Source organism: Gymnoscopelus braueri (genome assembly GCF_963280865.1).
Source record: "Gymnoscopelus braueri genome assembly, chromosome: 4".
NCBI lineage: Eukaryota > Metazoa > Chordata > Actinopteri > Myctophiformes > Myctophidae > Gymnoscopelus > Gymnoscopelus braueri.
This window is the reverse complement of record NC_137605.1, coordinates 32,655,283-32,669,847: the sequence shown is the minus strand read 5'-3', so window position 1 is coordinate 32,669,847 and position 14,565 is coordinate 32,655,283. Positions and strand designations below refer to the sequence as shown.

Genomic DNA, 14,565 nt, shown 5'->3' with positions numbered 1-14,565 from the left:
GCTTACCCTATGGCCACGGATGTTACAATTCTGTTCGGGCCCTCAGAAGTACCCGTATCTTCCGTATTATTCGATAACAAGTATTTAAATCCGATTGGTGGCCATTTTCTCATAGAGTTATAATGTGTCAGAGCGCAATACACCTTCCAGCCAATAGGGTCGCGTAGTTCAAAGCATATGGCGAAAATATGGAGAAAATGGCCACCGATCGGATTAAAATGCTTGTTATTGAACAATACGAAAGATACGGGTACTTCTGAGGGCCAGTAATAATTGTAACATCCGTAGCCAAGGGGTAACCACTTTATATTTGAAATTTGAACGTTTATGTAGATGTATGTACGGACCAAAAAGGGAGAAAGGGCAAACACCAGGTTGAAGTTCATCCATGACTATCAAGATATGATATGTCATGTTTCAAGGCTAGGCGGAAATAATGATTGTGAATAGAATTTCTGATATTAAAATAAAAAATGTAAGTTCTGTTTGTAAAAAATAGGATTTTACTTAATGAAAGTACCTGACATAAAAAAAAGCAACATAATTTTAAAAAAAAAGAAGCTTTCCATAAAATGGACGTGTTTCGTTTTTACAGGCAAAAAAATCATAGACTTTTGACTCACTTGGGCCCTAGGCTACCATACATGTGTGCGTCTTGTTGTTGTGCAGACGTCATCAGCTCACGGTCCAATCGGTGGAGTGCCCCCCACCGCAGTCTCCGCCCACCGGTTGAACCGCCATTTGGAAAGGAAAGCGCAAACAGTAAAGAGAAGAGCGATCATACACGCACTTCTCTCTCTCTGGTAAAAGGTAAACGTTTAAATCTTTACTTTTTTAACTCTAACTAGTGACACTCCGGATTTGTTTTAGACTGGTAACGCTAATTAGTAAATACATTCCCTCACTTGCTAGTTGCCAGACTTGCCACAGCATCTACTACAGCAGTAACTTAACGTTAGCAGGCTAATGTAGCACTCCCTACAAGCCTACAATGATCAGCAGCCAGTTCGCCTCCTACAAAGTAACGTAGCCAACTATTACTTTCCGGTGCGACTTCCAGCTAACGTTACACCAAGGTGGTTCCTAAGCGTAACGATGTTTGTAGCATATATGATGCCTTAACTTGGTCCAATGGCTTGCTAACTAGGGTTGCCAAGTCCGCTTATTATAAGCGATGTTGGGCTTCTTTTCCTGTAAAGTTGCTTGTAAATATTGGTTGTTGCGGGTTGCGTTTTTTGGGGCCTGTTTCTAAAGTGTAGTTGCATAAATTAATGTCTATTTGTCCGCAGAACCACCCCTTCATCTGAAAATATTTTGTGCCAGGGACCCCCATACAAGAGTTGTGTTGTTTAGGAGTAGGTCACCTAAAAATACTTATTTTCTATCAATTACACACCTCATGAAGCCTCGAATTGACAGAAAATAAGTACTTTTTTGGGGGTTAACTACTCGTTTAAAATGTTAGATTTGTGGTGTTAATTTTTTTTTCACGTCTTCAAGATTTTCAAATGACCTGGTTGCTTGTTTCTCTCCCAAAACCTGGCAACACTGTTGCTAACTGAACACAAGCTAATATTGTTGTTTGAACGCGCGCCAGTCCGCTGAACGACAGAGGAAGCTAAGCGGCAAAATCAAAACTCTTCTTATGCAAACCGTAGCGGTGGCCTGTGTGCGAAATAAATGATTAATTACTACCATGGTGTTGCCTCCGAAGCCTTTCGTTCTCTGTTAATATCTGGTCACTCTTTCTCATGCTACACAACAAAAATGTGGAATGCCCTACCTAAAGGAGTAAAGGAGTGTAAAACCCTACTCACTTTAAAAACTGCCCTAAAAAAAATCACCTTCAGGGGGCTGCAATTCCAAACTGGCCCCTGTCAAAGTCTTAACCTACCCCCCTCCCCTCCCCTCCTAAAACTGTCTATTGTACATATTTCTTGTTTTTCATACCAGTAACCTGTAAGCTGATTGTATGACGTTCTGCATAGTAGTGTATATTTGTATGTCTTCTTAAATGTCATCATGATTTGAGTGCACAGGGATCTCATTTTAAATAAGCCAAGTGCTTTTATGAGCGATTCAGTTTAGACGACCTTGTATTGTGAATTGTACTTCCATGTACTTTTACCATGTCTTTCTAAATAAAGTATTCAATCAATCAAGTCACACAACTCAACTCAAAACGTTAACACGTTGAATTTGTGGATGTTAAATTGAGTCGGGTATGCTTGCTTACATGATACAGGAAGAACTAAGCAGCGCCGACATGAGTGAGGACACTCAGGACAGGGATGTGACAGCTGCTCTGGAGTCAGAAGGAGACGCTGATGAACAGAAGATGGAGGGAGCGGAGGTAAATCAGGACAGGGACGAGACAGCTGCTCCGGAGTCAGAAGGAGACGTTGATGAACTGAAAATGGAGGAAGCGGAGATAGACCAGCCGACCCCAAAGAAGGAGCGACCCAGAGTACAGGGTACAAGCTGGTACCTTTTTTATATTCCAGCCATGCCCATGATTGCCTTGTAGGTCATCGCCAGCGTTTTTAACTGGGTTTGGGCAGAATTCTCCCAATGGGTTGTATTCGTTGTGATGGATAATTCTTGGCAATAGTGATATGGTCTATATTTGAATTAAGATGGAACAACCATGAACCATCCTTTCAATCCACTCTATGGACCGCTGCAATAAATTACATTAACCACTTGAACCGTTGCATTTCTATTCTGGGGGGAACATTTGCCGAAAATAGCCGATCTTCAAGCTCATATTGCGTTGAAAACGTGCGCCACATTGTGAGCCTGTAGATTGCCTATATTTGGTAAAGAGTTTTGGTGTATTGTATACTATAGAGAGGCTAAAAGAGTAGACCAAGTACAGAGCCATGTCAGGTCAAGTTTAGAGGGTTAAAGTGGTTATGGTTGTGACGTGTGCTGGCTTGTAATTTGACTGCATTGTACGTCCCTATCTTAATCCTAGCACAAAGCAGGCACACAGCACATAAAGTCAGTGTCTTCTTTAATTAAGTTAAGTCTTAAAACACAGATGTACCCACCCCCCCCCCTCCCCCCCTTGCAGGCATTGGTGAAATTCTTGAGGGCAAGCGGACAAAGAAGACAGTTGAAAGACTTGATATCCAAATCAGCATACCAAAAGAGAAGTTGAGGATTGAAAATGGTAAGCCCCTTGGTGATTCTGAACCGGAATACTTATATTAAATACTATTCAATTGTCTTTGTTGTTTGATTGAGCTTGCTTGATATGCACTAACTATTTTACAAGATGGTTATAAGGCTGCTTTCTATTATTATTTCTTTTTTTTTTAATATTCCCCACTGAATGAAAACCATCGTTAATCTTGCTTGTGTGTATGAATACTCTCTGATATCTGTTCTGTTAGGCGGAGGAGATAAACTGGGGGACATTCCACGGACTAACTTCCACATTTCAAAGATGAAACCTCTTGATCTGAAACCTCTCCACGTCATCCTTTTTGACAGACCAGGAAAGGTAAATGCATCTGGGTACTTTTTTTTATTCCATGTTAACTTAAGTGACCACATTTTACAAGCTTTTCAAGTAGGAAATAGCGATGTTATTTTACTTTTTACAATTTCAAACTACACTGATGCATTATATTAAAATGGCAGATCAACAGAGGCTGGCAAAAAATCTGGGGGTATCACACACTTAAGTAATTGTGATTCTTGTTAATTTATTTTATTAGACGTCCATATTGAAGAGGAACATGCGTCTATTTAATGGTTTCGCTTTCGAGGTGGACAGTGAACCCTACATCAGAAAGCGAGAGAGAATGCTCAGGTAGGTTCCCGGTCAGACATCTTAAGCTGCATTGTATGATATGTGACCCCTACGATAAAGAGGGCAATAAAGTGTTGTTTGGAACAAGCCAAGTTGCAAGCTGAAATAAGCAATCATTTTGATAATAACATTGAGTCAAATTAACCCATAATGCTCATGTATTGAGGAACACAAAAAAATCGAGATGGTTTCAGTGACGCAGTCTACTGTATTCTACTAACCATGGGTCTTCAACAGGGGGTCATCAGAATTACTACAGGGGGGCCGCCACATCTTTGTGTGATAGGAACTTTTTACACTCACTAACCACTTGAACCCTAGCATCCCCATTTTGGGGGAACATTCGCAGAAATCTGCATGTCCTTTGGTCAGAGGTTTGATGTAGAGGGGGAATAAAGAGCAGACTAATACAGAGCCAAATGTCAAGTTTTGAGGGTTAAATGTTTGAAAATGGACATTAACATGAATCCAAGATTAATGGAAAAGATCATGTGTAAACAATGATCTAAAACACTAATTTACACAAAACTGATGATCGTGCTGTCAAACAAGTGCCACATCACCATTGTTCTTATAAGACAATGTCTTGTATTTTTCCTGCAATGCAATTTGAAAGGGAAATACACCTCAGTGACTGCTACAATGTCTGGTTGAATAAGGCATGGCCTACTGTGCTTGTTTTTATTAGAGGGGCCAAATCTATCCAGTTAGGTTACTACTTCATTCCCTTTGGGTTTCAAAATTGTATAATTGTAGCTTTACTTAAAGGGACACTTTGCTGATTTTAGACTTTAAAATCTGTTTACTTGTGTAGAGTATAACAGCATGCTGATTTTAGACTTTAAAATCTGTTTACTTGTGTAGAGTATAACAGCATGTGAATTCTTTGTGTTCTTTGTCTCTAGATCGAGCAGTGGAAAGTCTAGAAATTGTTTTCATGACAAGCGAAAATATTTTTATGTCTACAGTTGGAAACTGTGCCTCTAGACTAGAGCGTACAAGTCACGCTTGAAATCCATTGGCTGGTACATTTTGGAGCTATCCACAGCCCGCCACTGAGACACAGAGCAAGTAGACAGAAATTATGCTCTCCTATAGCAAGCATTAGTTGCTTTGAGAGTACTTTGAGAGCAACGTTGGGTGAAAATATAATATCTCGTTTCTTTTTGGATGAAGGAAAGGGGGGAATTCATCTTTTTCCAACGCAAAACTGAAAGTCATCTGTAGGATTCTGGACCTGGAGCAGAAAGGGTCGCAGCCTGAAGTGATTGACAGGATATTGTCATTCCTAATCCGTCCCAGAAACAGCAAAAAGGTAAGGTTTTTAACTCTTACCCTGCCAGAGTTTTTTCAAAAAGTCTGTAGCCTCTGCCAGGGTTTTGACCGATTTTGGTACCTTTTCGCATAGCCACAGAATATTTTTCTCCAGTATGATTGATCCCAGATAATTTCTAATCACAGATGAGATTCAGGTGTGGTTTCACAAATGTCAACAAGGTCAATTTGACCTTGTTGTCATGTGTTGTTTGATGTTTGAAAATAGCTCAAAACCAGTAGTTTCAAACCAAAAAACAGTGTGAATTGTTTGTCCGTTTCAATTTTAACATTGAAGTGGATGGAGCAGCAAATCTTTGGGAATTGTTATCTCCTTATTCGTTTGGAATATCGAAAAGGTGTCAATCTTAAATAATTAGAGAATCTTTTTAGAATATTTTTTTTTGAAAAAAAGTTTTTTTTTTTTTTTTTTTCAAAGACGTTTTTAAACGTCTTTGGCAGGCAATAGCTGAAGGCCCAAAGACGTTTATAAACGTCTTTGGCAGTTATAGAGTTAATAACTGGATCACAGTCTGGCATGGCTGTGGTGCTGGTGGCCATTCCAAAGGTCATTGAACTGGGATGCTTGCCTGATCAACTGAGGCTGGTGGCAAAAGTTTCATCTTGTAAATTCATTTTTTCTCTCCAAGATACTTTGTAAATATGTTTTGGAAAGTGCTTTACCTGCATGTTGAGGCCAATGGCCCCTATTGGACACACTTCTTCTGTAGTGTGGGCAAATGCAAACATGCTATATTAAACTTCATGGAGTTAACAGGGCCACCAGTCTTTCAAGGTCAGGCTGAGTCGGTAGTATAATACTCCAACACTTGGGCCTAAAATGTGCTTTACAAATAAAGGTTGTCATAATTGCATTCTTTCAGCAACCACCAAAGAAGAAAAAATCTAAGAAGAAGCTTTCAGGCAGTGACTCAGATGCCAAGACCAAGAGGACAAAAAAGAGCCCAAAAAAGAGAGAACCCAAGCCTAGGAGCACATCAGCCAGTCCTAAAAAGGCCAAATCTGGAAGCAAGTCCAAAGCTATTGTCATGGACTTAAGCAGTGACGATGATGAGGACGATAAAGAGGTTGAGGTGAAATTAGAAAGCATGGATTCTGATTCAGAGAAGAAACCAATGGAAGAGAAAGACGAGTCGAAGGATTCTGACGATTCTGATGATGGTGATAAGGAAAAAGATGAGGCTGAGGTGAGGCTTCTTGCGTTTGGTCAAGGATTCACATTTTTGGCCACCAGAAAGTGGTAGGTGCATCCAACGATTCACCTACCATTTTCTCTGTTTTACCAAACAAAATGTTTGAGTGAAACAGAATTATTGATGGCCAAAGTCGCTGGTAGAGTAAAAATGTTTTAACCAGAAATGCTTTACCTGCATGTAATGGCCAGTGGCCGGTTATTGGACACACTTTTCTGTAGTGTGGACAAATACAACCATGCTAAATTAAATGGAGTTAACAGGGCCACCAGTCTTTCAAGGCCAGGCTGAGTCGGTAGTATAATACTCCAACACAAGAAATTGTGCTTTACAAATAAAGGTTCATAGTTGCATTACCGTACTTCTGTTGCCACACACAAAAAAAAGAGAGTAAAACAGGATTTTAGAGTACCTTTTTACCAGAACTGCATTTAAGCTAAAGAATACCATGGAACCTTGAAATGCTGTTATTGCCATACACAAGAGAAATACATTAATTTATATTATCCTAACGTTAATCCTGTGTATTATTATTATTAGTCTCCCAAGCCAAAGGGCAAAGGAAGACCTGTGTCCAATAAATCAACGCCAGCCAAAAGGCAGAGGGCACCAGCGAATCAGACGGGTCCTCCTAAAAAGAAGGTCAAGAAGGAGTTGTCGGACTCGGACCAGTCAGAGACTGACAGTGAACCTGAAACTGACAGTGAACCTGAGGAGACAGTAAGATCAGTGGTGAGCTGTGGATTTTTGAGCTAGGGGGGCTCTATTTTATGACGTCACGCGCACGCATGTGCACATAGCCGATCAGCTCAGTGCTAGTTGAAATACTGTATTCAACATGTGATTTTAATGTAATTATATTTCTTATTATTTAGTTGCATTGTTAATTTATTATTTTTATTTGTTTCAATTAATTAATTTATTTATTTTCCTTTTAGTTTTATATAAAAGCCCTTTACATAGATTCACCCACACATAAGTACTTAAAATAATCAGTCTTTACTTGAATTACTTTTTTTTAAAGACTTACATTGCTTTCAAAACAGTGGTTTAAAAAAAAAAAAAAAAAAACCTTTTGCTACTCACCAAAACAAAGATGGTTTTATGGAGTTGAAAGCCTACTCTACTAAATGGGAACACTGTGAGCCCCCACCTCATGTCTAAAATACACTTTTTGGCCAGAAAAGAAAATATTTCACCGGAATTAAAACATGTTTTTGGTTGCTCCACTGCGCCCTCTACAGATCTGGTCAATGGGATTTTCCTATTGACCAGATTCTTCCTTCCGGTGAAATATTTTCTTTTCTGGCCAAAAAGTGTATTATAGACGTGAGGTGGAGGCTCAGAGTGTTCCCACTTAGTAGAATAGGCTTTCAACTCCATTAAACCGTCTTTGTTTTGGTGAGTACCAAAAGTGTATTTTTAATTTTTACTACAGACGAGAGGCTGCGCTACCGCGGGGAAAGAATGGAAAGTACCATAGCGTTAAGGAGAACTCCTTCTAACGCTATGGACCAGAGCTAGACAGGGATAACTTCGTGAGTGTCTGGTAGGCTACAGCTCTTGTGTCCTCTGCTAAGCGATTAACCCTTTCACACTCCATGGCTTTTCTCGAGAAGCCTAATGTTATGCAAAGCAGCCAGGTTGAGGCCATTGTTTTAGGTGTTAAAGACGGCTCGCCGCTGACGGTGCGTGCTCGCGCGTGCATGTGGAGTTCCCAGCCCCCATAGTAGCTTCAGAGCTAAGGGGGCAATAAATGTAAAGGAATTTGTCTGGTTGACACTGGTGCAGATATAGTCTAACTTGGGGAGTTGCACATAACATGGTGGCACATAATGATATAGGGTTAGGATATGGCACATAATTGCCAATCCATTAAAAACCCATAACTGTGATCACTTTCATAAAAAGGTGAGGCATACATATTTACTGGGTGAATGTAGCCTGGCTAGTTGGGGGAGGTACATGCATGGCTCTTTTTGTCAGGCCGGAGGCGTGGCCGAGAACTATGTTTTGCACCCTGCACCGTTGGCCCGATCGACGTGAAACTGTGCACCACACTCACTAGATGCAAGGTAAATGGTGCATTTATATTGCGCTTTTATCCAAAGCGCTCTACATAGATTGTGCTTTACATTCACACACACATTCACACACCGATGGCGGAAAACCATGCAAGGCGCCAACCTGCTCATCGGGAGCAATTAGGGGTTCAGCGTCTTGCTCAAGGACACTTCGACACTAACTCTGGGCGAGCCCGGGATCGAACTGGGAACTTTGCGGTTCCCATCCGGCCGCTCTACCGGCCACTCTACCCCTGAGCCACTGCCGCCAGAGGAAAAACCTCTGCCCTGTAATTTTCACATCAGCCTTTTTATAGTGCCACCAGGAAGCCGATTTTTGCAAAACAATACTTTATATTACTACAGACTTTGTCCAAACATCATGCAAATCGGTACACATCTATAGTCATGCGATCAAAACGGATCTATCCGATTTTTCAAATGACATCCTGATTGGCTAAGATTGGTATCTAAAGTTTGCTGGCTCGCTTTTGAACAAAATCTCTCAAATCAGGAGTGGCTCGCTTTTGAACAAAATCTCTCAAATCATGAACGCAGCGATTCCACTCGCCTCTATAATGACTGAATTCCGAACATTGCTGGCCCACAATAACCTACCTGGCCTGGCAGAGACCTGTACTCCGAGGAGCACTTATTCTAGTTTGCCGTCCTTTTTTGCCCAGGAATATAACTGTGACCAGAGCAGGGCCCTTAGCTACTTGTCTTGTCATTTAATATGCTCACTACTTTTGTTGTTTTTTCTATTACAGCCCAAAAAGAAGACTGCAGCTAAGAGAGCAACAACAACTAAGCCTGTCGCCCAAACAAAGAAAGCAGACAGTAGCAGTAACAGGAAGAAGACTACAAGTACAGGTACCAAGAAAAGATAACTGCATCCTCAAAGTCAAAGCCAGTCACTTGTATTGTGACTTTCTAAAACGGGGTTGACAAAAGGAAATAACAATGTGCTTAAATACAATAAAACGGCAGTAGAATTGAAGAAGCGATAATGAAATGCTCCGAATATAGGAGTAGGGGTGTAATGGTACACAAAAATCACAGTTTGGTACATACCACAGTGTTTAAGTCACGGTTCAGTTCAAGTATGTTACAGTAAGGGGAGAAAAACACATTAAAATGAAATGTTCACTGTTTATATTGTTTATGACATGTGTAAATACAGACGAGAAGCAAGAGCTAGGTTCATTGTACAAATGCTAGGTTCATTGTTTCCTAGTTCTTTGAGGCACTACATTGTTCTCGCTGACACTACTTGTGTAACTATTTATAACCCGTTGTTCATTGATTAGGGTTCTTGCTTACTCCGATCTCACACTTGTAAGTCGCTCTAGATAAGCTTTAAGACAGTTATCATTCATTTATAGTCTGTCATATGATGGTGATGCTCATCAAAAACAGCAGGTCTACAAGTTTATAACATGTCGCATCGCAACCAGTTTTGAGATTGTATATCTGCTATTTTCCTGTGACTCGTGAGCTTGTAGATCTGCTATTTTTGTGCTACACCGTCATACAATGAATTATAAATCAGGCTTAACTCATTCAGTGCCATTGACGTCACCAACGTCACGTTTTTATAAGCCCAGGGTGCCAATGATGTCGCCGACGTCATAAAAAAAAGTGTCTTCTTGTAAATTTTTCTCTCTAAGATACTTTGTAAATATGTTTTGGAAAGTGCTTTACCTGCATGTTGAGGCCAATGGCCGGTATTGGACATACTTCTTCTGTAGTGTGGTCAAATACAAACATGCTAAATTAAACTTCATGGAGTTAACAGGGCCACCAGTCTTTCAAGGTCAGGCTGAGTCGGTAGTATAATACTCCAACACTTGGGCCTAAAATGTGCTTTACAAATAAAGGTTGTCATAATTGCATTCTTTTTTTCTTTTTTTTTTATATGTTCAGAACCCAAGATATCATGATTTGAAGATTTGCTGCTCCATTCACTTCTTTACAATGTATTTTTGGCCTTGGCACAGGGGTGATAATATAATTTTTGGCACTGAATGAGTTAATTTGCTAATGTTTAAGAACACTTCGGTTTCTCTTTGAAATACAACAATGGAGGAAAAACAAGTCGATAAGATGAAAACAGTGTGCCGGTATTGTTCAGTAGCGATGGGTAACATACCCATCACTCATGGTGTTGTGTAAGAAGACAAACTTCCTTAAATAATTTGAAACGCAGTTCCATTTCACATTGAAACTGCCTTTCCTTGGTAATTAAAATTTGAACAAAGCAATATCCAAAGTAACACCCTGTACCTAAATAGTTTGGTACGAATACGTGTACCACAACACCCCTATTTAGGAGTCTGAAAGGAATAAATTGACTGGTCAATCTGATCTCCTCAGGTAAGTAATTCTAAAGAGTAGAGGTACCAAAGGATTCATCATCCATTCCTTGTGCCTTAATAAGAAACAACCAGAAAGGCAGCATTTGACAATCTCAGGGAGCAAACCGGCACATAGGAGGCTAAAAGCTTTGAAATATAATTGGGAGCCAAGCTCTCGTTTTTTAAAACCCTTGCAGCTGCATTGTAGACGAGCTGTACTTTTTACTAATGACAGAGAGAAAATAATTGCGTTAAGGAGCCAGTGGTAAGAAGTGCAATGGTCACTAGAATGTGACTATTATACTCACAAACTGTAGTTACAATAGTGTCAAACAATCTTTGTAGTGTGGGTTTCACTCTTGTTCTAATTTATTACTTATTTAACAGTGACAGAGGACAGTTCAGATGATGAGCCATTGATTAAAATGATAAAGAAGGCCCCGTCTGATGAGCAGCTGATAGAGACTGTCCAGAAACTGCTGAAGGAAGCCAATCTGGAGGAGATGACCATGAAACAGATCTGCCAGAAGGTAACTATTTCCTAATTTGGCCAGGACACTTTGCTAAGCATACCATGCTCCTTTGCTGCAATTCACAGCTTCATATCCATATATTCACACCTGCTGTTCGCCAGCTACTCAAGCTAAACTGCCATTCAAAATGAAACATTTGTGTTGAGTTGAATTTGAATTATGTCTGTTTTAGGTATATGACACGTACCCAAACCATGACCTAACCAGTCGAAAGGACTATATCAAACAGACAGTCAAAACGGTGAGTGCCCTCCCCACAACTTGTATTTGTAAATAACTGTAGAGTACAGTTGTTCTGCTTTTTATTGAATAAAAGCCAGGGGGTAAATGTCATTTAAGAGGATGGGGTGTTTCATGTAGTCAGTTGATCCTTTCATTTTAATTATGTATTCAATGCTAAACATTTAATTGATATTGGAGGTTTTGGGTGTAACACTGAAATTCTTACTTTTTTTCCCCTGTTCCTCTTATAGTTAATCACTTAAAGATATACTGAAGGACCGCAACAGCTGAACTTTGTGAGGGAATATTTGGCCCCGCTTTCCACCTGGCACTGACTCTATCCAGAAAATGCAATGTGGGTATACACATTAGACTGCAGTTGTTTTTCCCCTGCAGAGTATTGTGATTGCCACTTCCTCTTGTAATGTTTACATCAACTATAGGTAGGGGGAAAAAATACCTTGTTACCCCCATCTGACTCCTTTTTGAAACGCCCTGCCTGTCACCTTGTTACTTTGCCGGTACTTTCTAGTTCAATCCATGTACAAATGTGTATCTGTTCAGTTGTAAATGGATTCAAGACTCATTGCAATTACACTTTATTAATGTATCTCTGACCACTTCTGTGTAGAGGTTTTGGATGATGAGAGCTTCAATCTGTCTTGCTGCATTTACACCCTGATTTGTCTGTGTGATTACAATCGGCATAACCAAGGACACGTATAATGCCAGATGTAATGGGGAAGCCTAGAATGCAGGTAAAGGATTAACCAGAGAATGTTTGAAGCTGCAGAATAACCTTCACTTGTGATATATATTTTGATATAACATAGTCTTTTTTTGCCTCAGTGTTTGACATGTTTTGCAGAACTTTGTTCCATTAAGTCACTGGTTTAAAAAAGTTGTTTAGCATTGTAAAAGTTACATTACGGCATGCTGTAGACAGCCGGCTAGAGGATCTGTAGATTTCTAGGATCTCATAAAAAAAAGTGCAAATTCTGTTTATGGTCAAATCCAAGGTAAAGTTTTTATTCAAATTTTATAAAGTAGTCCCTTACAATTAGAGTTTGTCACAGACAACTTGTAAAACAGTTCTCAGCTAAATATTGTCTGTTAACTCTTTCAGTGCCAAGAGTATTTTCATAAAGTACTCCCAAACTGCCAGGAATTTGCGTTTTTTTTATTTTTAAATTTTGTAATTTTTCATTCAAATAAATGATCTGATTGGGGTTTTAAACCCATAATACAGTTCTACCAGTAGAGAGCAACAAATCGACACATTGATGACCTCGCTGGCTCACTCACCCCCTCCCAAACAGGCTCACGTCATATCCGGTCCTAACCGGATGTTGACATTTCGACAATCGTTGGTCGCGCTAAATTACGATGCGATACACGACTACGATGACTGATCGTCACCCAGACCAAAGAGAGAAGACGTGGACCTCTCCGTTCGCTTTTTATACCGTGTGAAAAACCGTGACTTTCCCTATTCTGGCCGAAAATCACCGGAGAAAAACAACGTGACCCGGAAATGAATTTTTTTTTTTACATCCGGCTCCGGGTGAGTCTGATGTAGTCAGGAAGCGAAAGTGATCATGAAAAATATACAGAATAGCGCGACCACAGTCAAAAGTAAAAACTCGGGATTTCTCGTGCTGGCACTGAGGGTACTCGGGAAAAACTCGGGATATGTCGGGGCGTGGCACTGAGAGAGTTAACATACTAGAGAAATGCTCCATTTTTTAAAATGATGCGTATCCTCTTTTTTCATGCATACTTTAAAGTCATTGTAGAGCAAAGGAAATGTCATTTCCAGACACAATGAGAATGTGATGTTTTGCAGGTCAAAATTATGTAATTTGTTTTTTTGTTTAAATCATGTCTTAACTGCAGTGTTTGCCAAATCTGTTCCCTGGTTCTTAATTGCAATTATGACGTTACTTTTTTCATATTGTATGTAAATTTGTACATGTTTCTGATTTGTTAAAGCTATTTTTGTTTAACACCTTGCATCCCATTATTTTGTCATTACTTAAATTGGAAGGACTTTGTTTTGTTACATTGTCTTTACTTGGATCACTCAATTAACTGGTTGTTTTTGCCAATTTTACAAGAAAATCAATTTACTTTTGCAAGAATACATAATTTGCTTAAAGATTAACCCTTTTTGAACAAATGCCTGTATATGTCTGCAAATCTACAATAAAGACACTTTCTGTACATAAACTTAACTCCTAACAAACAAATGGGCATACTTTATACATATCTTAATGTGACAATTTGCAACTGCAGTTTTCATATTTTGTTCATTTGAATGATTGCATGGTTCTCTTTACCTTCCCTCTAAGTCACATAAATGATGATGACATGGTCATCTGGTTGAAGGATGGTCACATGTCACATCGTGGCTCACATGCCAGCAAGCATGGGAGAGGACAGAGTAGCCTTAGATCAAGACTAGGTGTAGATGTATGTTATCGACTTTTACATTTTTATATAAAAATGTCAATCGATAAAATGCATTACGATAGTCTTGATCTAAGGCTAAGGACAGAGACATTGGCCGTGTTGTAACATTTGTTAATTTATTGGCCAAAACGGTAGTGTCACACTGCCTGTTTTCTTGTTATTCCTCTTAACAAGCAACGCAAATTACATTCTAAATGCATCGAGTTTACTTCTGTAGTTGCAGTGTTTGTAAATATTCAATCAGTAGCTCACACGAAAAATATTATTGGACCCAAGCTTTTCATAAAAGTAGTGGAATGTTTTGTCACTGATAACTGTTATTTCTTGTCTGAATGCTTTTTGTTTTTCCAAATTATCAAATGCAACGCCAGTGATTAACGGTAGGCTACATATGGACCACCAAGGCTTATTTACTTTCCTGGAGTATTTCCAATTTTTTGTACTTCTACTGCTATTCCACTACATCTCAGAGGCAAATATTGTACTTTAACTCCATACATTAACCACTTCAGCCCTATATGCATTTTGGGCATCCATTTGAAAATAGCCGATCTACAAGCTCACAATGCA

The 14,565-nt window shown here is 39.5% G+C and overlaps 1 protein-coding gene across 2 annotated transcripts; it reads left to right on the top strand.

Moving 5' to 3' along the window:
- Window positions 1–685: 685 nt before the first annotated feature.
- dek (DEK proto-oncogene) lies at window positions 686–12,641 on the top strand. 2 transcript variants are annotated; one of them, XM_080426924.1, is made up of 12 exons: window positions 686–810; window positions 2,246–2,474; window positions 3,077–3,175; window positions 3,399–3,508; window positions 3,726–3,820; window positions 4,997–5,135; window positions 6,019–6,342; window positions 6,889–7,068; window positions 9,182–9,284; window positions 11,156–11,298; window positions 11,474–11,542; window positions 11,775–12,641. In XM_080426924.1, exons 2-12 carry the CDS (start codon window positions 2,267–2,269, stop codon window positions 11,784–11,786), a joined length of 1,482 nt encoding a protein of 493 aa, XP_080283050.1. In that variant the 5' UTR covers window positions 686–810; window positions 2,246–2,266; the 3' UTR covers window positions 11,787–12,641. The 2 variants fall into 2 exon arrangements, with proteins under 2 accessions (XP_080283050.1, XP_080283049.1); XM_080426923.1 differs by having other exon boundaries at window positions 6,889–7,080; window positions 11,775–11,913.
- The last annotated feature ends 1,924 nt before the right edge of the window (window positions 12,642–14,565 follow it).